Raw genomic sequence first — 20,799 nt, forward strand, 5'->3', positions numbered from 1 at the left:
AAGGGAAAAAGTGGATAAGTATCAAGACCTGAGAATAGAAAAGGGATTTTGACGAAGAAAAAATCTATTTCTGGGCAAGGGTTCATGTCGCCCAGTGAAATAATCCTTAAGTTCATTATTTCTAGGTAAATGATACTAACATTATACCAGAGAAAAAATAAATTCAGGAGGATGTCAGAATAACTGACTCGCTCACCCTAAATAAAAAGAGGGTGTCGGTATGGTATCTGGGGCGAGTGAGACCACTACCACGAACCTCTTGCCATTTAGAATTCTCCTTCATCAGAATCCCCCACCTGAAAGAGCTGATACACAGTCGGAGTCAGCAACTACTACTACTACGCTACCCAGCACGCCGACTGCAGCGCCTCTGGTGGCCATCCTTGTCGTTAGATGCCAATCTTGGGCTGCAGGGCGGGGAACAGGGGGGGATTTCACTGGGCGACACGAACCCTTGCCCAGAAATAGATTTTTCCTTCGTCAAAATCCCTTTTCTGGGCTCAGTTCGTGTCGCTACGTGAAATAGTACCAGAGAATTAGCACAAGATTGGAAAAAATAAGAAAGAGGAAGATCTCAATAAAACGAAAGAAATAAAAAGGAAAAATTATAATTTGATTGAGAGCTTACAAGTTATCATAAAATAAAGTTAACTTAAACTAATGAATGAATTATATACAGTTAACCTTAAAACTACACTTAAACTAACTTATGATAACTAATACAAGTGAGGTTCGATAAGCAACACATCAAGGAAGAACACTCACTTAAACTTCTGTAAATATGAACATTACAAAGCATCTCAATATATTGGTGTGCTTCTCTAGCATAAAAATAAGAGTAGCAACACCCATCCATTACAGACAACATATATACAATATAGTTGTGGGTGCCCCTAGCAAAAAATAAGGGACACTCCACCAAAGGTATCCTCCTAAGCAGCTAAGGCTGAAGGACCAAAAGAGCATAACGGTAGGGTTAGGTGCATTATTAGTTGAGGCAGGTAGAAAGGAGATCTGGATCTTTGACTACAACTACTGAGCAGTGTCAGGGGAAACTATGTTTCCCGATGCCACTGCTGGAAATTTTAGAGATTCCAAGGACTTGAGATAATGACGTTTGAAAACTGTCGGCGATTTCCAGCCCGTAAACTTTTTTAAATCATCAAAATTCATATGCTGGAAATAATTAATGGAGGTGGCTACTGCCCTAATGTCATGGGCTTTGGGAAATGATTCAGGGTTTGCGTGTTTAATAAAGTAAAGAATTTGTTGCCTAATTCCCTTTATTGAAATAGTACCACCTTTTTCCCTCATGAAGAGGGGGCCTGAGGATCTAGAGGATGTCCTAGACAGAAAGGCTCGTAAGGTCGTCACCGGACAAAGAGAAGGGTCTTGTGGAAGAGGGATGACCTTCCAAGGGGCCCACCTCATTAAGGGGTCCTCATTCTTTGCCAGAAAACTACGATCTGGAGACAGTAAGACTTCTCCTGAGGGGAGGAATTCTACATGTCCAGCATCTCTGGAAAGGGCCGACAGTTCTGATATTCTGGCTTCTGAGGCCAAACTTAGTAAGAATAGTTTTCCTCAGTAGCATTATATATGTGCAAGAAACGTTGTCAGTGTCTGAAGCCAGCTTGAGAACGTCATTCAAGAACCATGAAACTGAACTAGGTCTTTCAGAAGGTCTCAGCCTAGCACAGGCTTTAGGAATAGAAGTAAAGTAGGAGTCTGTTAAGTCTATTTTAAAACCAAACTGAAAGATTTTCTTTAAAGCTGACTTATTAGTGGTGATAGTACTAGCTGCTAATCCTTTTTCGAATAAAGATCTGAAAAAGGATATAGCCAGGTTGACTGTCATGGTTCTGGTGTTTGTTTCCTTCAGGCAAGTTGCTAACTTCTTAACAGCAGCATCATACTGTCTCAAAGTTGATTCTCTCTTATCTGATTCTAAGAAAAGAATATTCTGAGGATCAATATTTGCATCTCTCTTAGCCGCAAACTTCATGAAGTCCATAAAGTTAGGGTTTTGAGAATTCCTGAGGAAACGAACACAGTCCTCATTTGTACTGACTGAGATAGTTTGGGATTGGGGATCTGTCGAGGTCGGAGACCCAATTCCAGAAGCAGAGGATACCAGTTGCTCTTGGGCCAGTTCGGGGCTACTAGAGCTACTTGTCCCTTGAATGTCCTGAGTTTGTTCAGGACTTTCAATAGAAGATTCACTGGAGGAAAGATGTATATCTTCTCCCACTGATTCCAATCTATGGACATGGCGTCTATGGCATAAGCCAGAGGGTCCAGGTTGGGGGCCACATAGCAAGGGAGCTTGTGGTTCGCTTGAGATGCGAATAGATCTACTTGGAGACCCGGAACACTCCGGCGTATCCACTGGAATGACTTGTTGTCCAGGGACCACTCTGATTCTAGAGGAACTAATCGAGACAGGGCGTCTGCTATCACGTTCCTTACTCCCGCTAAATGGGTGGAGGATAGGTGCCATTTGTGCTTTGTTGCTAGAGAGAAAATGGCTATCATGAAGTGGTTCACGTGTTTTGATTTGGATCCTCCCCTGTTGATGCAGTGCACTACCACTGCACTGTCCAAGACCAGTTTTATGTGAGAGTTCTTTGCTGGAAGAAGCCTCTTCAGAGTGAGAAATACTGCCATGGCTTCCAGTACGTTTATGTGAAGCTGGCGGAACTGCGATGACCATGTTCCTTGAACCTTCTTGAACTGGGAATATCCTCCCCACTCGCTTAGCGAGGTGTCTGTGTGGATAACCAGCGCCGGAGGGGGATATTGAAGAGGAACTGACTTGGACAGGTTCTTTGTCTCCGCCCATGGACGGAGACGATTGCGAAGAATCTGCGGGATTACTGACAACTTGTCTCGAGATTTGACATTTGCTCTTGAGCGCCAAACTCGATTTATGTCTTTCAGTTTTGCTTTTAACAGAACATCTGTTACTGATGCAAACTGGAGTGAACCTAGGATCCTTTCCTGGTTCCTCCTTGATACTCATTTGCACTTGAGGAATTGCCTTACTGACTTGGCTATTTCTTTCCTATGACCACAGGAATTGACAGATTGTGGGAGGTCAAGTCCCATTGAATGCAGAGCCATTGAAAACGAGACTCCGGAGTGAGTCTGGACTTTGTCCTGTTTATTTGGAACCCCAGATGTTCCAGAAATTGGATTACTTTGTTTGTGGCTCTGAGGCATTCCTCGACGGTTGGTGCCCAAATCAACCAATCGTCGAGGTACGCTACTACCATTATCCCTTGTGATCTCAGTTGTTGCACTACTACTTCCGCTATTTTCGTGAATACCCTGGGGGCTACGTTCAGCCCGAAGGGCATCACTTTGAAAGAGAATGCCTGGTCTCCTAACTTGAAGCCTAGGTATGGCCGGAAGTGTCTCGCTACTGGGATGTGATAATATGCGTCTGTAAGATCGATAGAGGTGGTGACGGCCCCGCGGGGAAGTAAGGTCCGCACCGGCGAGATGGTCAGCATTTTGAACTTGTCGCAACGAATGAATAAGTTTACCCGGGACAAGTCTAAGATTATTCTTCTTTTTGATGAGCCTTTCTTTGGCATGCTGAATAAGCATCCTTGAAACTTTAGGTGTTTGACTCTTGACACTACCCCTTTCTGAAGGAGCTCTTGCGCATAATCTGTCAATTCCTTTGTTGGTAGTTGAAGGAATGATTTGGATGGAGGGGAACCTTTGAGCCAACTCCATCCCAGCCCTTTGGACACAATGCTCTGTGCCCAATTGCTGAACCCCCACCTGTGACGGAAGAGGAACAGCCTCCCTCCTACCTGAGGGTTCTCACTGCTGTTGTGCAGGGCGTGCTCCGCGCCCTCCACGGAAGTGCTTCCCCCTGTTGGTTGCCCTTCCACCGCCCCTCTGGCGAAAGGAACCCCTAGCCCTGCTTCCCCTTGCGAACCTGTTAATGGTTTGGAAGGTTTGACTTTCAAAAAGAGGGTTGAAAGCCGGGGAAACTGCATAGGAGTCGAGGGTTGGCTTTGTGGAGCCAACAGGAGGATGGGCTGGTTTTGCCCCTTTGCAGTTGTCGGTTGTGCAGGTTGAGAGACCGGAACTGCTTGTACAAAGTGTTGCTGCTGCTGCTTTTGATAGGGCTGGAACCTCTTGGTCTTCTTTAACTTCTTAGCACTAGCAGGAGGATTCTCCAGTTTCCTCTTGCTGGAAAGACCCCATCGAGCTCTTAGACTTTGGTTAAGTCTAGTTGCTTCATGCTGTACCTCGTTCACAGCTGATTCTGGGAAGAGGTCAGCCCCCTAGATGGTGGAAGAAAGCAGCTTGTTCGGCTCATGCTGAATTGTAGCTTCTTGCAGGACATGTTTCCTACAGTTTCTTCTAGCTACTACAAACGCGTACAGGTCCGACTGTACCGTTTGTGTCTGTGACTTTGCTAGGAGCTTAAATAGAGGCTCCGTACCGTAAGTCAATGCAGCAACCTCTGTCATTACTAGCGAATTCAGAGTCCTGCCTAACCTTGTCCTCGCCTCGAATTCGGCTTGGATAAGGTTATCCGGTAGCCTAGGGAGTCTCACCGAACTGATCCATGGCACAGTCCGGTTTGAGTTTTCCTACCGTGAAAGTAGCTGGCAGGTCTTCCCATAGTTCCCCAAAAGCTGGAAAGAGAGGGGATGTCGGGTCTGATTCCTTAAGCTGAGGAAGGGGTTCATCCTTCATGGCAGCTTGTATGGTGATCTCTGCTATCTTTGTTGTGAAGGGGAGTGGTGCCTCCTCCTCCGTAGCAAAGATCGTGAAAGGACTTTTAAATGCCTGGAGTTTGGTGTTAGTACAGTCCCAATCCTCCAGGCAACATACCCACTCCCTTTGAGCCTGATCCCGACTGTACAAAACAGTCTCCTTAGGGATCTTGTCTTCTCTATTCAAGGCTGCCTCCGTTAGCCTAGCATACCCCATGAAAGGAGGTTGTAGGCCGACGGGATGGAACTCTAAGTCCTCGATACGACGAGTTCCATAGTCCTGGATGGAGATCATGCCATCCTTGAAGGGAGCAAAGGCTGCTACCCTCCAAGGATTGCTCATAGAGAAGGCGGGAAGGGTGTTGTAGTCAGGCAACGAGGCAACTCCGGCGCCTGCTACAGGGAGAACGGCTTGAGGTGCTTGGCTCAGCCCTGCCAGCCGATTCTCCTGGTCCGTCAGACGCTCAGAAATATTCTGAATCGACTGGCCGGACTTAGTCAAAGTGGTGGAGATCTGTGAAAACATTTGGTCGAATCTTGTGTTCATCAAAGATCCGACCATGTCTCCTACCTGCTGCATGACCCCTGCCGTAAAAGCAACGGGATCGAAGGGACCAACAGGACTGGCCCCGACACTGGTCACCGGAGGAGCTCCGGCAGAGGGAGAAGGTACTGGCTCGGCAGGAGCGCAGGCCTTCTCTTTAGAGGATTTACCTCTTGACCCTTTTGAGTGCGAAGATGAGGCCTTCGCCTTCTCTGCTCCGGGATGGTGAGCCGGAGACTTACAAGAAGAGGAAGAAGACGACGTCTTCTGCAGGGTCTTCTGCTCTCTTTGTCCCTTGACTTTGGGGACTACTGAGGCAGTAGGCGTCCTATCAGGGATCTCTGATCCCGTGAAGCCTTGGAAGGAAGATGATGAAGGGACAGGAGAAGACGATCCAGAAGCGTCCAAGGGAAGCCCTTGGGCGCCTAGCAAACCTACCTCAACCAATAACTCACCCCCACCTACCGTCATTGGCTCAATGTTAAGGTCTAGAGTCGCGACGTCCGCCGCGATGTCCTGGCCTCCTCCCTCCATCAGGGCCTGCTCCACCTGTTGTTGGATAGTGGCAATCGTCGGAGCTGCCGTGGCGGGGTCCACATACCCAGTCGACTTGCCGCCTGGGAAGATCTGGACAGCCAACTTCTTATCTAGGATGTAAGGCTGCCTCTTCGGCGCGTTTTTGCTGAAGCCACCTACCCAGGCTCTAAGGGTAGCCGACGCGGCGTCCTTAACGGCAGCAGCCTGAAAAAGAGGGTCATTGTAATCCTTACAACGAAGCCCCAAGGACGAATTGTTAACATTTGACACGTATAACAATATAGCATTATAACGCAAATTCTGTGATAGTATATACCAGGAAAGAGAAAAACGCTACTCCGGTATATACTTACTCCGTCCGAAAACTGTTCCACCAGCTCGAAGCAGGTGGAGCAGGCTTCGTGGTGCCAGATGATCAGGCCGTGATGGCGGACAGCACAGGGAGCATGAGACCTTCAGACTTCATGCCCGCAGGGGTCCTGGAGGACGGCGTTGCACCTGGCCTCCTGACAGTTAGTAGCCTATAAGTGGATAGATACATAAGTATCAACGTTATACACTAACAGGACCCGTTAGTATGCTCCGTTGCATGCCGGAGTAGTATAAAATTTTTGGGCATAACCCCCCTGTAATCCGTGTGGGAGAAGGTCCATGGGACCTGGTAACTGGTTGAAATACCCCGGTGTACACCGGAGAGGATTAAGTAGACCAGATACGTTTCATACACCCATAATTGAGTTTCAAGGAGGAGTACACCACTCCGGAGAACGAGAGAGGATTACACATAATTAAAACTAGATAAATAAAATAAAATAGTTTGGAGCGTGTAGCTCCGTCGTAAAAGCCCCCTCTGGCAACCGCTGGTGCGCTCGGATAGCAAGCGGGTACTCCGTCAGCAGACGAAGGGACTAGATACATAACGGGGAAAGCATGTAAACCAACCGATACCTCTTCCCCTACGATAGCTGGCGGAGCCAGCTACCCCTCCGCCAACCGCCGGGGTGCCCGGATAGCAAGCGGGCGCTCCGTCAGCAAACGAAGGGATATGATACATCAAAGAAGGAAGGAGGGGGGAAGAGGAATCGTAGCACAAATAATGCCGGAGCAGAACTGATGCAAACAGAGGGGGGTGGCCAACCTCCCCCTGACCACACCAGAGCCCCCCTGGAGCTCAAAGAGAACATGTGCGAAGCCACAGTACTCCCTGCTGTCCAAAACTCCCGTGACCCCCCTAACAGGGGGGAGGGGGCAGAAGAGCTCGGATGGTTGCTATAGCGACCGTAAGCAAGCAAGGACAGACCCCCCCTCCACAAGGGAGGAGGGGAAGGGGACTGGGACTAGGGCGATCAGTGGCTCGACGCGATCGCAAGTGGACCAAGAGGTGAATGCAACAAAACAGCCTAAGTCGAGCGACCACGTGAGCTCGAGAGGACCAAAAGGTGATAATGCAACAAAACTGATCGCAAATGGACCAAGAGGTGATAATGCAACAAAACCACCTAGGCTAAACTGATTGCCCTAACATGCAAACCCCTAAAAATAAAATACAAATACATCGTAAATAGAGAGAGAGGGAAATCATGAGTGAGAGAGAAAGGGGACGTCCAGGAGAAGTAGGCTAATTCCCCTAAGGAAAACAAGCCGACTGCTCAAAAGCTAGCCTTAGCCGACACTTAAAACGGAGGGCAACAGCCAGGATGCTGGACTGGAAAACGTAAAAAGTAATCACTCAGAAGCCTAAACACCTAGACAAGGAGACATGCATGCATGAACACTAATTTAAGTTATAGGCAGTGGATTTACGAATAATACGATGTAAAATGATAAATAAGTAATAAAAGTTGGGAACTTGTATATCACGTGATAGAACCCATAAATAAAGGTAAAAATACACTGGATAGATACCACGGTATGGGGGACCGAGGAATCTAACCGAACATGAGGCGAGCCGGCAAGGCCGCCATGTGCCAGACCAGGTGACTATTATCGAACCTAAAAAACGGTAAAAATAGCTCCTGGCTGACAAAAAACTAGTGTAAAACCTTTCGGGTACTTAACTTAGCTGCGGCGATAGCTGCAAGTTCCATGGCAAAAATAATCCAAGGGAAAAGTACACAAAAAACACAGAGGAAAAATGGCACGTGCTACCAAGTTCGCTAACGAAAAAGGATAGCCACCAGAGGCGCTGCAGTCGGCGTGCTGGGTAGCGTAGTAGTAGTAGTTGCTGACTCCGACTGTGTATCAGCTCTTTCAGGAGGGGGATTCTGATGAAGGAGAATTCTAAATGACAAGAGGTTCGTGGTAGTGGTCTCACTCGCCCCAGATACCATACCGACACCCTCTTTTTATTTAGGGTGAACGAGTCAGTTATTCTGACATCCTCCTGAATTTATTTTTTCTCTGGTATAGTGTTAGTATCATTTACCTAGAAATAATGAACTTAAGGATTATTTCACAAAGCGACACAAACTGAGCCCAGAAATAAGGATATGGGATATGCTAGTGGAATTGTACAAATAATCATAGGAACACTCATAGGAACACTAGGCACGATCCCAAGATCCCTGACAAGGAATCTAGAAAAACTAGAGGCTGAAGTAGCTCCAGGACTCATGCAGAAGAGTGTTATCCTAGAAACAGCGCACATAGTAAGAAGAGTGATAGACTCCTAAGGAGGCAGGATGCAACCCAGAACCCCACACTATAAATATCACCCAGTCGAATTGGAGGACTGTGATAGACCAAAAAAAAAAAAGGATAATTGATATGATCATTGATAATGTAAAAAGGTTGTTCAACCACCTTATAAGTAGGTTACTTTGTAAGTCAGGCCAGCCTCTTAACCCTTAAACGCCGAGCCGGTATTTCCGAAAGTTTCTCCCGTATGCTGGCGGCGTTCGCGAGTGAGCGCCAAAGCGGAAAAAAGTTTTTTTTTTTAAATTACAGCACGCTTAATTTTCAAGATTAAGAGTTAATTTTTGGCTCCTTTTTTGTCATTGCCTGAAGTTTTGTATGCAACCATCAGAAATGAAAAAATATCATTATCATATATAAATATTGGAATATATGACAGCGCGAAAAAAATTTCATACCTAATTGTATACAAATCGTGCCATGAACAAAACAGTTAAAGCTAATGAGTTAATTCTTTTTTCATTGTATTGTACACTAAATTGCATTGATTTTGGTATATAACAAATTGTAAAACGATCAAAGCAACACAGAGAAAATATTATCACAATATGATGCATGAATTCGTAATGCGCGTATGTAAAATAAAACTGTTCAAAAATTCATCATAAATCAAAATATTGTGCTAGAGACTTCCCGTTTGTTGCAAAAGAAAGATAATTGATTGAATATTACTAGACTGTAAGTGTTGTAGCTTACAATTGCAGTTTACGACCATTTTGGTTGAGTTAAAGTTGACCGAAGGTCGAATTTTTTCTATTATTATTTATATGAAAGTATTTCAAAACTGATAAAAGCTACAACTATGGGTTGTTTATTGTTGTATTCTACATAAAATTGTGCACATTTCCATATATAAAACTTTATGTAACGGCTAATTTCAAATGGTGCACACATTACGACAAATTTATGATTTTTTCGAAAGATTTACCGCACTGACATAAGGAAAAAGTTTTTTTCATAAATTCACCATAACTTCAAATATTGTGCTAGAGACTTCCAATTTGTTGCAAAATGAAAGTAAATGATTGAATATTACTAGAATGTAAGAGTTTTAGCTTACAATTGCGTTTTTTTACCATTTTGGTTGAGTCAATGCAGACCGAAGGTTGATATTTTGGCACATCGTTATTTATACAAAAATATTTCAAAACTGATAAAAACTACAACTATGGGTTCTTTTTAGTTGTATTTTACATGAAATTGTGCACATTTTCATATATAAAACTTTATTTAATGGCTAATTTAAAACTGTGCAAACATTACGACAATCGGACGAAAAAATGTATGATTTTTTCAGCAGTTACCGTGCAGACGTAGGAAAAAGTTTTTTTCTAAATTTCACCATAAATCGAAATATTGTGCTAGAGACTTCCAATTTGTTGCGAAATGAAGGTAAATTGTTGAGTATTACTAGAATGTAAGAATTTTAGCTTACAATTGCGGTTTTAGACCATTTCGGTCGAGTCAAAGTTGACCGAAGGTTGAAATTTTGGCACTTATAGTTATTTATATGAAAAGTATTTCAAAACTGATAAAATCTACAACCATGGGTTGTATTTTGTTGTATTCTACAAGAAATTGCGCACATTTCCATATATAAAACTTTATATAACGGCTAATATAAAACTGTGCAAACATTACGACAATCGGACAAAAAAAATTCTGATTTCGGAAGAGTTACTGCGTATACGTAAGGAAAAAGTTTTGTTCATAAATGCACCATAAATCGAAATATTGCGCTAGAGACTTCCAATTTATTTTAAAATGAAGGTAAATGATTGAATATTACTAGAATCTAAGTGTTTTAGCTTACAATTGCGTTTTACGACCATTTCGGTAGTCAAAGTTGACCGAAGGTTGAAATTTTGGCACTTATCGTTATTTATATGAAAATATTTCAAAACTGATAAAAGCTAAAACCATGGGTTGTTTTTTGTTGTATTGTGCATGAAATTGCGCATATTTTCATATATAGAACTCTATGTAATGGCTAATATAAAATGGTGCAAAAATTATGTCAAAGTGATGAAATAATTTCTGAGATGTGTCGCTGATGCTTTTTAGTGCGAGAAGAAAGTAATTCGCGCTTGCGCGCCTAGGTAACGATTGTAAACAAAACAACAGCTTGATCTGTGAACTCCCAGCATCCCCCAAGGCACGTGATTCAAAAGTTTTCACCTAGTAGGCCTATAACTATTTTTCCGCGAGTTTTTAAAAAAACTTTTTTTGTCGACGCTTCTTACGTCGGTTCGGCACCCGACGGACAATTTTCGTCAATGTTTAATACGTCCAATCGGCGTTAAGGGGTTAAACCACTTCAAAAGATGTTCATTCATCATGTGCCTTCATAAACTGCCTTCCTGCTAGCTGTGGCATCTTGAGGAACATGAGCAAACTGCATTCCCTATCAGGCATGTGTAATTACTTTTTTCAATGTTTGTCATCTGTTGGTCTGCCCTTTGCTCCTGTCTTTATCGCAGAGATCTACTTCTTTGTCCAATGAGAAATTTTTTCTATTACCTCAGAAGGCACAACATCTAAGATGCAACAACTTCAAACTCTTCTTGTTTACAAGCAAAGGAAGTATGTCTTCTGAAACATGTCCGTTGAGATGGGTCATCCTTCAGGTACATACAGAGGTATCTAAAGATGAATCTACTTAGGTAAGAGTGCTTGCTCATGAAATTAGGGCCCTTCCAACTACTGTATTTAGCTTTCAAGACTAACACTGAGATTATGTTGTCCAAATGTTTACTGTGCCAGTCAGTAGAAGGCAAGCCATCAAATATTAGTGACAAACAATTCATAGTAACCTGGCCAGAAGCAAAGGAGAGCATTTTATCCAATCCTCTTGTGTCAAGTAGTGGTGGAAATTTTTGTGGGGGCAGAGGTCATCTTTTACTTAATTATCCCAAGAATTGGTGCCAAGAAGACAAAGTGTTGAGATGTTATATTTAAGGGAAAATTGTAATAATTGTTAGCACTTAGGTCATAGCTGTGCAAGTTTTATTGTCAACATTGCTCTTACATCATCCATCCCCATGAGATTGGCTTCTTGGGCTCGGAGTTAGTATGTTAATCTCAGAATTTTTACACAATACTAACCTCTCAGTTTATTTTCAGGGTGTTTCAGTACTTACAGCCCCCATTAAGAATACCTTTTTAGCATTGGTTCCTGACCTACACAGTCCCCAATTGCTCTGCTACATCTGATGGACACTCACATAAGTCTTGGCCTTAAACTCTTGTTAAATGACAATTCTGGCTCCATAAGACTGAATGGTTTGTAATGAAACAAATAAGAATTTTTTTTATAAAAAAAAAAAAACATTTTTCCATGCAAACCCATTAATCGTTAGTGATTATGGTCCATCCCTTTGTTCTTGCAGTTTCACTTCCGGTCAACATGAGCAATAAGGATGATAGTTACTGCCTTCTGATGGGTTAAAGGCACTCATGTGTGAGTAACCATTGTTAGCACTTCTGCTGTACTTTGGTACTTTGTCTACCAGACAAGAATATTTGTGTATGGGAACACTTGGGACGTGAATAAATGGCTGTACTATATGGTTGGTTGATATGTTTGTATGAAAAAAAAACCATTGTCCAAAAAACTGAATTTTTCAGTTCTGTTTTGTTATTAGAATCCTTTTCATTATTATTGCCATTCTTTTATAAAAGTTCTTATTATTGCTCTTATACATCTTATACAGTGTTGACATGTACAGTACTGCAAATTTTGTTCATGAAACTTACCTGTCAGATATATATATATAGCTGTATTCTCCGAAATCCGACAGAATTTAAAAATTATGACACACGTAGTGGGAGTCAGGTGGTTAGTACCCATTCCCGCCGCTGGGAGGTGGGTATCAGGAGCCATTCCCATTTTCTGTTCAGATTTTCTCTGTCGCCGGTACTGTAAACATCTGTTTCCAGTACCTCCGTCTTTGGATTTTCGAAACTTTTGGCTACTTAAGTATCCCGATTGATTTTTGGTATTTTGACTTTGGATCTGTGGCTAGGCACATGTCTTGTGGACTGAATTAGAATTTGGCTTGACTTTCCTTAAAACTAAGATGTCTGGGTCTAGTACGGCTAGCGCCAGGGTTTTTAGTAAGGATGAATATAGGGTGAGGCTACTGAAAGCATCGGTAGACCCACATACAGTATGTAAGAATTGTAGAGGGCATGTGTGTTTGTATAACGATCGCTGCAAGGAGTGTGAATGTCTTTCTGATTCTGGTTGGAAGGCATATGAATCCTATCTTCGCAAGTTAGAGCGTGATAGGGTGAGGAGGTCTTCCTCCAAGAGTGTTTCACATAATAAACGTCAGGGCATTGATATTTCTCCTACTAACCCTCCAGTAGCATTTGCTTCTCCTAACCCTGTAGTGCCGCCTTCGGGCCCTGAAACAGTGTCTGTGGAGGGTAATGCCCTTTCTGTGATTCTTGAGTCATTACGGAATCTGGAATCTAAAGTGCTCGCCTTGGAAGGCAAAAGTGAACCGAGTGCAAAGTGCAGTGATAGTGCCCCTTGTGTTGTGGAGGGGGCATCAGATCGGCCCTATTTCGCCTCTAGGCCTAGACCTCTGCCGGACTCCCAGGTTTCAGGGAGAGGGCATGTTGACAGCCAAAGGAGGGTTACGGGGAACCCCCACCGATCTGACGTCCCTTCGGCAGTTTCTGTTGTCACTTCCCAGATTGCCAAGGAGCGTGCGCGTGCACGCCTCCTTAAGGAGTGCTTCTCGTCTTCCGAGGCTTCCTCCCCGCGCAAGGGGTGGAGCTCTCGCTCGGACACTCGCCCGTTGAAGAGGAGCTTTCATGAGAGGGACGCTCTATGTCCTGTTCCTTCTGCTGGTCTGCGGTCTTCCCCAGATAGCTTCGCTGCATTCCTGCAGCATGAAGAGGAGTAGGTCGCCATCCGAGGATGACGCCTTCGAGCGCCCCAGTCGCTCTAGAGATCGTGCAGTGGCGGGTCCTGTGAGAAGGAAGAAGGCGTCCCCTCGCCCCTCGTCTTCTCACAGGATCAGCCCTTTTCCTGAGAGGGAGTCTTCTCCTACTGAGAAGATCCTCCGCTCTTTGCAGCAACAACTTGCTTCTGTGCTGTCTAAGAAAGAGGCGGAACCGCGTCGTCGAAGGAAGGATGACAGACTGCTCGTTTAAGGGCCAGACAGTCTCCCTCTCCTTCTCCTCGCTCGTCTCTTTCGCCTGTTTCGTTGCCCTCTAGGTTTCGCTCAGCTCCCCAGCGGCTATCTAGAGGGCGCGAGGATTGTTTTTCGCAACGTTCTTCCGTCGAGAGGGAGCAACATCGTAGCTCTCGGAGCAGGGACTGCTTTCCCGCTCCTCTGGACACTCCCCGTTCTTCGCTGCGTGATGCTCCGTCACCTGATCGAGACGTTCTCTCTGCTGCTAAGTAGGATGTTACCCTTCCTGCTAGGTTCGCCTCCGTGCAAACTGCTTCGCGCAGTAGGATTTCCCACCGAGATGTCTCTCGCTCTTCTCTGAAGGCAGTTTCACTTGCTCATAAGCATGACGCCTTTCCGGAGCGGGACGCTTTTCTGGACGCTTCTGTTGAAGCTCGGCTAGAACTGGACGCTCAGCTGAACGCCAGGCGTGCGCCAGTGGATGCCAGGCGCACGCGGGTGGACGCCAAGCATGCGCCAGTGGAAGCCAGGAACGCGCCAGTTGACGCTCGGGTGGACGCTGATGTGGATGCTCACCGACGCTCGCGCGTTCTTGCTGACGCTCTTCAAGATTCTTCACGTCTTCAAGAGGCGCACCGTGTTACTTTTGTTCCTGCTCATGCTTCTGTTCCTGCTCATGCTTTGGAAGAGACTCACGATACTGCTTTGCTTTCGTCTTCGCAACAGTGCTCCTGTTTAAGACTTGGGCCTAAAGGTCTTTTACCTCTTCCTTTGGAGGTAAGCAGCGCTACGGAGGAACCTGACGATGAGCAACCATCTATGTCTGCCTCTTCAGACTACCAGGTCTTTACCCACCTTCTTCAGAATGCATTCGGAGATACTTTCCAACCTTCTGCTCCTCGCTCTCCACCCTCTCAACTTTCGTCATCGAAAGTCAACAAGACCATGGGTTTTGTGAAAATGAAGAAGTCTCTGTCAACTAAGAGAGCTTTTCGCAAAGTCCAGGATTGGATGGAGCTAAGGAAGGCTCAAGGGAAGACCTCTTTTGCTCTGCCGCCGTCTAGACTTAACGGCAAGGCAAGTATGTGGTATGAGACAGGAGAGGACGTCGGTCTTAGAGTTCCCTCTTCTGCTCAAGGGGACTTCGCCAGTCTGGTGGACGCATCGAGGAGGTCACTTCTTTCATCTGCTAAAGTGACATGGTCTAGCTCTGAGTTCGATCACCATCTGAAAGGCCTCTTTCGCACGTTAGAGGTCTTTAACTTCTTGGGGTTTTGGATACCCAGTCAAGGAGTCTGGACTCGATTAGCCTGGGGAGCTGTCCAGCGTCATGTCGTGTATGGACAAGGCCTTCAGGGATGGTTCGGAGGAGCTGGCTTCACACTTTTGCATGGGACTCTTGAAAAAGAGATCCTTGTTTTGCAATTTTACGGCAAAGTCAGTTTCTCCCTCGCAAAGGGCGGAGTTGTTGTTTGCCCCTCTTTCGGATCATCTCTTCCCCCAGGCTATGATTAAAGACCTTGCAACTAGTTTGCAAGAGAAAGCAACGCAAGGTCTACTTGCCCAATCTTCTCGAAGACCTGCAGTCCCTTCGACGTCCTCGGGAGTTCTAGCTTCAAGGAAACTGAAGCCCTTTCGAGGCAGATCTTCCTCGAGACCGGCCCCTCGAGGAAGAGGCCTTTCCAGAGGCAGAGCCCCTTCGAAACCTAGGGGGAAGAAATGAACAAGAAGTCCTTCAGTCACCGGTAGGAGCCAGTCTTCTGTTATTTGCGGAAGCCTGGAGAGAGAGAGATGCGGACGCATGTTCGCTGAACATCATAGAAAAGGGTTACAGAATCCCTTTCCTGAAACCACCCCCGCTGTCTATGACACCCAGGTATATGTCGCCCTCTTACCAAGGGGAAAAACAACAAATCCGTTTCGATCTGCTCGAGCAGATGCTCGAGAAGGAAGCGACAGAACAGGTCTTGGACCTGGAATCCCCGGGATTTTACAACAGACTGTTCCTGGTGCCGAAGCAGTCGGGAGGATGGCGACCGGTGTTAGATGTAAGCAGCCTAAACCTCTTTGTCATCAAGCAGAGGTTCAAGATGGAGATGCCTCAGTCAGTTTTTGGGGCTTTAAGACCGGGGGATTGGATGGTGTCACTAGATCTCCAGGACGCATATTTTCACGTCCAGATCCATCCCCAGTTGAGGAAGTACCTGCGGTTTGTCCTGAAGGGGAAGGTATTTCAATTCAGGGCTCTCTGTTTCGGACTGAGCACGGCCCCGATGGTCTTCACCTTGTTAATGAAGAACATGCGAGATGGCTTCATCTTTCAAACGTCAGGATCTCTCTCTACCTAGACGACTGGCTCATTCGAGCCTCTTTGGAAGCCCGGTGTCTGGAGGACCTTCACACTACTTTGACATTAACGAAGTCCCTGGGACTTCTGGTAAACTTCGAAAAGTCACATCTGACCCCATCGCAGTCCATTGTCTATCTGGGGATTCAGATGGATTCAGTGGCTTTTCGGGCTTTTCCGTCCCAGGGACGACAGCAGCAATGCATAAGCAAAGTGTCAGCCTTTCTGGGGAAAGATTCATGCTCGGTGAGGGAATGGATGAGTCTGCTGGGGACTATTTCCTCGCTAAAGAAGTTTGTTTCCCTTGGGAGGTTGCACCTCAGACCTCTTCAGTTTTTCCTGTCAGAAAACTGGAAACACGAGGACGACCTGGATGTGATCTTGGAGATCTCAGAAGAGGTGAAAGAACACCTAAGATGGTGGTTCGATCCTTTGAAGCTGGCAGAGGGAGTTTCCCTCAAGCTTCAGAGCCCCGACCTAGTGTTGTTCTCCGACGCGTCTACCACGGGGTAAGGAGCAACACTGCGGGGGGAGGAAGTGTCAGGCACCTGGAGAGGGGAACAGGTGTCCTGGCACATAAACCTCAAGGAACTGGCAGCAATTCATCTTGCGCTCCAGTTTTTTCAAGACAAAGTCTCTTGCCGGATTGTGCAAATCAACTTGGACAACACCACAGCTCTGGTATACATCAAGAAGCAGGGAGGAACACACTCTCAGTCCCTGTTCACACTTGCAAAGGAGATCTTGTTGTGGGCGAGGGCATGCGACGTTACGATCCTTACAAGGTTCGTCGCAGGGGTAGAGAACGTCTGTGCAGACCTCCTCAGTCGGCAAGGTCAGCTGCTGCCGACTGAATGGACCCTACATCAAGACGTATGCCAGAAGCTGTGGAGGTTGTGGGGACGTCCTCTCGTGGACATCTTCGCGACATCGAGAACGAAGAGACTTCCACTTTACTGCTCTCCGGTTCTAGATCCAGGAGCAGTGGCAATAGACGCCCTTCTCTGGGATTGGACGGGGCTAGATCTGTACGCCTTTCCCCCGTTCAAGATCCTAGGGGAAGTGCTGAGGAAATTCGCAGCTTCAGAGGGGACGAGGATGACACTAGTCGCCCCCTTTTGGCCTGCGACAGTTTGGTTCACAGAGGTCATGTCCTTCGTAGTAGACTTTCTGAGGACGCTTCTGTCGAGGATAGATCTACTCAGACAGCCCCACTTCGAGAGGTACCACAAAAACCTCCCCGCTCTGAGTCTGACTGCGTTCAGACTATCCAAAAGCTGGCCAGAGCGAGAGGTTTTTCAAGACCTGTGGCAAGAGCGATTGCCAATGCAAGGAGACCTTCCTCTCTTGCAGTGTACCAATCGAAGTGGGCCGCTTTCAGGAGCTGGTGCAAAAAGAAGGGCATTTCCTCCACCACGACCTCTGTGAACCAGATCGCGGACTTCCTCCTTTACCTGAGGAAGGAATTGAAGCTGGCGGTACCGACGATAAAAGGCTACAGAAGTGTACTATCTGTAGTCTTTCGACACAGAGGCCTGGACTTGGCTAACGACAGAGACCTTCGCGATCTCCTAAGATCTTTTGAGACAACGAAGGTACCTCAACCTAAAGTACCATCATGAAACTTGGACGTGGTTCTTAAGTTTCTTATGTCCAGCCGTTTCGAGCCGCTTCACACGGCTTCACTTAGAGACGTGACAAGAAAAACGGTTTTCCTAACTGCTCTGGCGACGGCGAAGAGAGTTAGCAAAATCCAAGCTATGAGTAACATGTTGGTTTTAAGAACCACAATGCCGTTTGTTCTTTGAGCCCGACGCTTCTGGCAAAGAACGAAAATCCATCCAACACTTGGCCTAAGACATTTGAGATTAAGGGTATGGCGGAAATCGTGGGTCGAGAACCAGAGAGAGTCCTGCGCCCTGTCAGGGCTCTCAAATTCTACTTACAGAAGACGAAGGATTGTAGAGGCCCTTCTGGTAACTTGTGGTGCTCTGTCAAGAAGCCAGATCTACGTATGTCTAAGAACGCTCTAGCGTTCTTGAGGGACACCATCAAAGAAGCTCATTCCTCGTGCAGTGACAGTGATATGAGGCTGTTGAAAGTGAACGCCCATGAAGTGAGGGTTATTTCTACCTCGGTAGCCTTTCATAAAAATATGGCACTCAGTGACATGTTGAGTGCCACCTTTTGGCGTAGCAACTCTGTGTTCGCTTCACACTACCTGCGGGAGGTGAAGACAGCATACGAAAACTGCTATTCGCTTCGGCCATACGTCGCCGCAGACACTGTTTTGGGGGCAGGAAGTAGCACTCATCCTATCCTTTAGTTTGGTAAGGTGAGCTTTTAATTTTGTGTGTTTATGTTTGTGGGGTCGACCGCCTGAGGCGGATCTCCCTTCCTTTAGCCTAGTTTTTGTGGGATTTAACCTTTGGTAGACTAGGCTAGGTGGTATTTTTATTGCTTCGTTGCCCTCATTGTATGGTCAAATGGTCTAGTCGCATTGTGGTCACGCCCCCATTGACAGATCATCTAGAACTCACCAGCTACATAGATCACTACCTTGCTGGAGACACTAGTAAAGCAGAAGCAGACTTGGGTGACAGTAATCACGAAGTCAGCTATGCTAACAGGTAAGGAACCAAGATGTCAATCATCTGGATGTATATATGTTTCCTAAAATCCTATTCTGTCTCTTCCCACCTCCAAAGGTGGGATTCAGCTATATATATATATAACTGACAGGTAAGTTTCATGAACAAAATGATATTGTAATGATACAATAAAGTTTGTTCATACTTACCTGGCAGATATATATATTCAAAGTACCCACCCACCTCCCCTCAGGAGACAGTGGGAATAGAAAATCTGAATAGAAAATGGGAATGGTTCCTGATACCCGCCTCCCAGCGGCGGGAATGGGTACTAACCACCTGACTCCCACTACGTGTGTCGTAAGTTTTAAATTCTGATGGACTTCGGAGAATACAGCTATACGTATATATATCTGCCAGGTAAGTATGAACAAACTTTATTGTATCATTACAATATCATTTCAATTAATATACTCAATTAGAATATTCTGAAGCTTTTAGAGATTATATGCACCAAACAATTGGTGTTGATTATTCATTTATTGTTTCTGGTAGTTTCTTTCACATCCTATTATTATTAAAATTGTCTAAGTGTGTTTGTAGTACATACATTGTTTATTCATTGCTTAGATGTTTTGATGTGTATTTTTTTTTTTTTGTAGGTATTACTACTCATCTACACAGTGATACCAATGCCGTTGTACTTAACTGTAGCTATGACGACTTTGTATTCTTTTACCTCGGAGATACTCAATGCCCTCATGACATTCGATAATGATGCGTCTCGTGTGTCGGTGAGGATAGGCCTTCATGTTTGCATCCATATGATTGGTGCTCACATCATGATCATGACACAAGTAAGACTTTGAGATTCTTGGAAAAATTAGATGTTTCACCACAAACACAATACTTTTAATTAGCTTGTATGTGATCTTCAAATAGCATTGACATGTCAGTATTTTATCTGACAACAAAAGAGCATAGGACTCTTGCTCATTTTCATATGGATCCCTTAGTCCCAAGCAATTGATTGGCTTCATTTTTGTGTGTCTGATACAGTAGACTACCTACTGAATTCCCAGATCTTTGTTAGTGGAATTCCCTGGATATTTCTTGAATTGCTTGAAGAATGCTAGCCATTTAAAGCACACGTATTACCTCATGGTGAATTTACTAAAAGATGATTTAGATTATCTAAACCACCGGAGGAAGGTGCAGCTTTAAATGAAACAACAGGGATTCATAAAGTGAGGGAAACTGAAAAATTCTTGTTTTTGTTGTTGCTGTTATGGTATCTTAGCATTGCAGAATAAACATAGAACTATTCAGAAAATACTGGTGTAAAGAATTATTTTGCTACACTTGGTAACTGAAATTTAGTCATTTGTTTTAATTAAAAGTAATCAAGATCTTTATGAATATAGTATAGTCTAGGCTAGTATATTCTCCTAACAACAGAAAAAGAAAATTTACTGACTTGAGTCCTTTTGTCCAATTGGGGTAATCTACAAGAATGCCCCCAAAACCAAGTGATTCATGGGCTACTGGCAGACTGGTTTGGATCATCTCATACATAACTTTTTCAGCTATCATTTATTTTTTTCTTATTTCACTAACCCTTGAACGCCGAGCTGCTATTTACCAAAGTGTCTTTTGTATGCCGGCGGCGTTCGGGAGTTAGCGCCGAAGCTGGAAATTTTTTTTTTTTCAAAAAATCACAGCATGCTTAGTTTTTAAGATTAAGAGTTCATTTTTGGCTCCTTTTTTTGTCATTGCCTGAAGTTTAGTATGCAACCATCAGAAATAAAAAATATTATCATATATAAATATTGGAATATATAGCAGCGCAAAAAAAAAATTTCATATATAATTGTATACAAATCGCACTGTGAGCAAAACGGTTAAAGCTAATAAGTTAATTTTTTTTGTTGTATTGTATACTAAATTGCGATGATTTTGGTATATAATAAATTGTAAAACGATCAAAGCAACACAGAGAAAATATTATCACAAAATGATGCATGAATTCGTAATGCGCGGATGAAAAAAAAGTTATTTTTCAAAAATTCACCATAAATCAAAATACTGTGCTAGAGACTTCTCGTTTGTTTCAAAATGAAGATAATTGATTGAATATTACTAGACTGTAAGTGTTTTAGCTTACAATTGCAGTTTTCAACCATTTCGGTCGAGTTAA

General features: G+C 44.7%; 1 protein-coding gene across 1 annotated transcript in view; it reads left to right on the forward strand.

Moving 5' to 3' along the window:
* LOC135216540 (adenylate cyclase type 9-like) overlaps nucleotides 1-19,471 on the forward strand; it is a 702,034-nt gene extending 682,563 nt beyond the window's left edge. The window contains exon 5 of the mRNA XM_064251914.1: nucleotides 19,265-19,471. Coding sequence (XP_064107984.1) covers nucleotides 19,265-19,471 — 207 coding nt within the window. The remainder of the gene's footprint in view (nucleotides 1-19,264) is intronic.
* Nucleotides 19,472-20,799: the final 1,328 nt, after the last annotated feature.

Source organism: Macrobrachium nipponense, chromosome 6 (assembly GCF_015104395.2).
Source record: "Macrobrachium nipponense isolate FS-2020 chromosome 6, ASM1510439v2, whole genome shotgun sequence".
In the NCBI taxonomy this organism is placed as follows: domain Eukaryota; kingdom Metazoa; phylum Arthropoda; class Malacostraca; order Decapoda; family Palaemonidae; genus Macrobrachium; species Macrobrachium nipponense.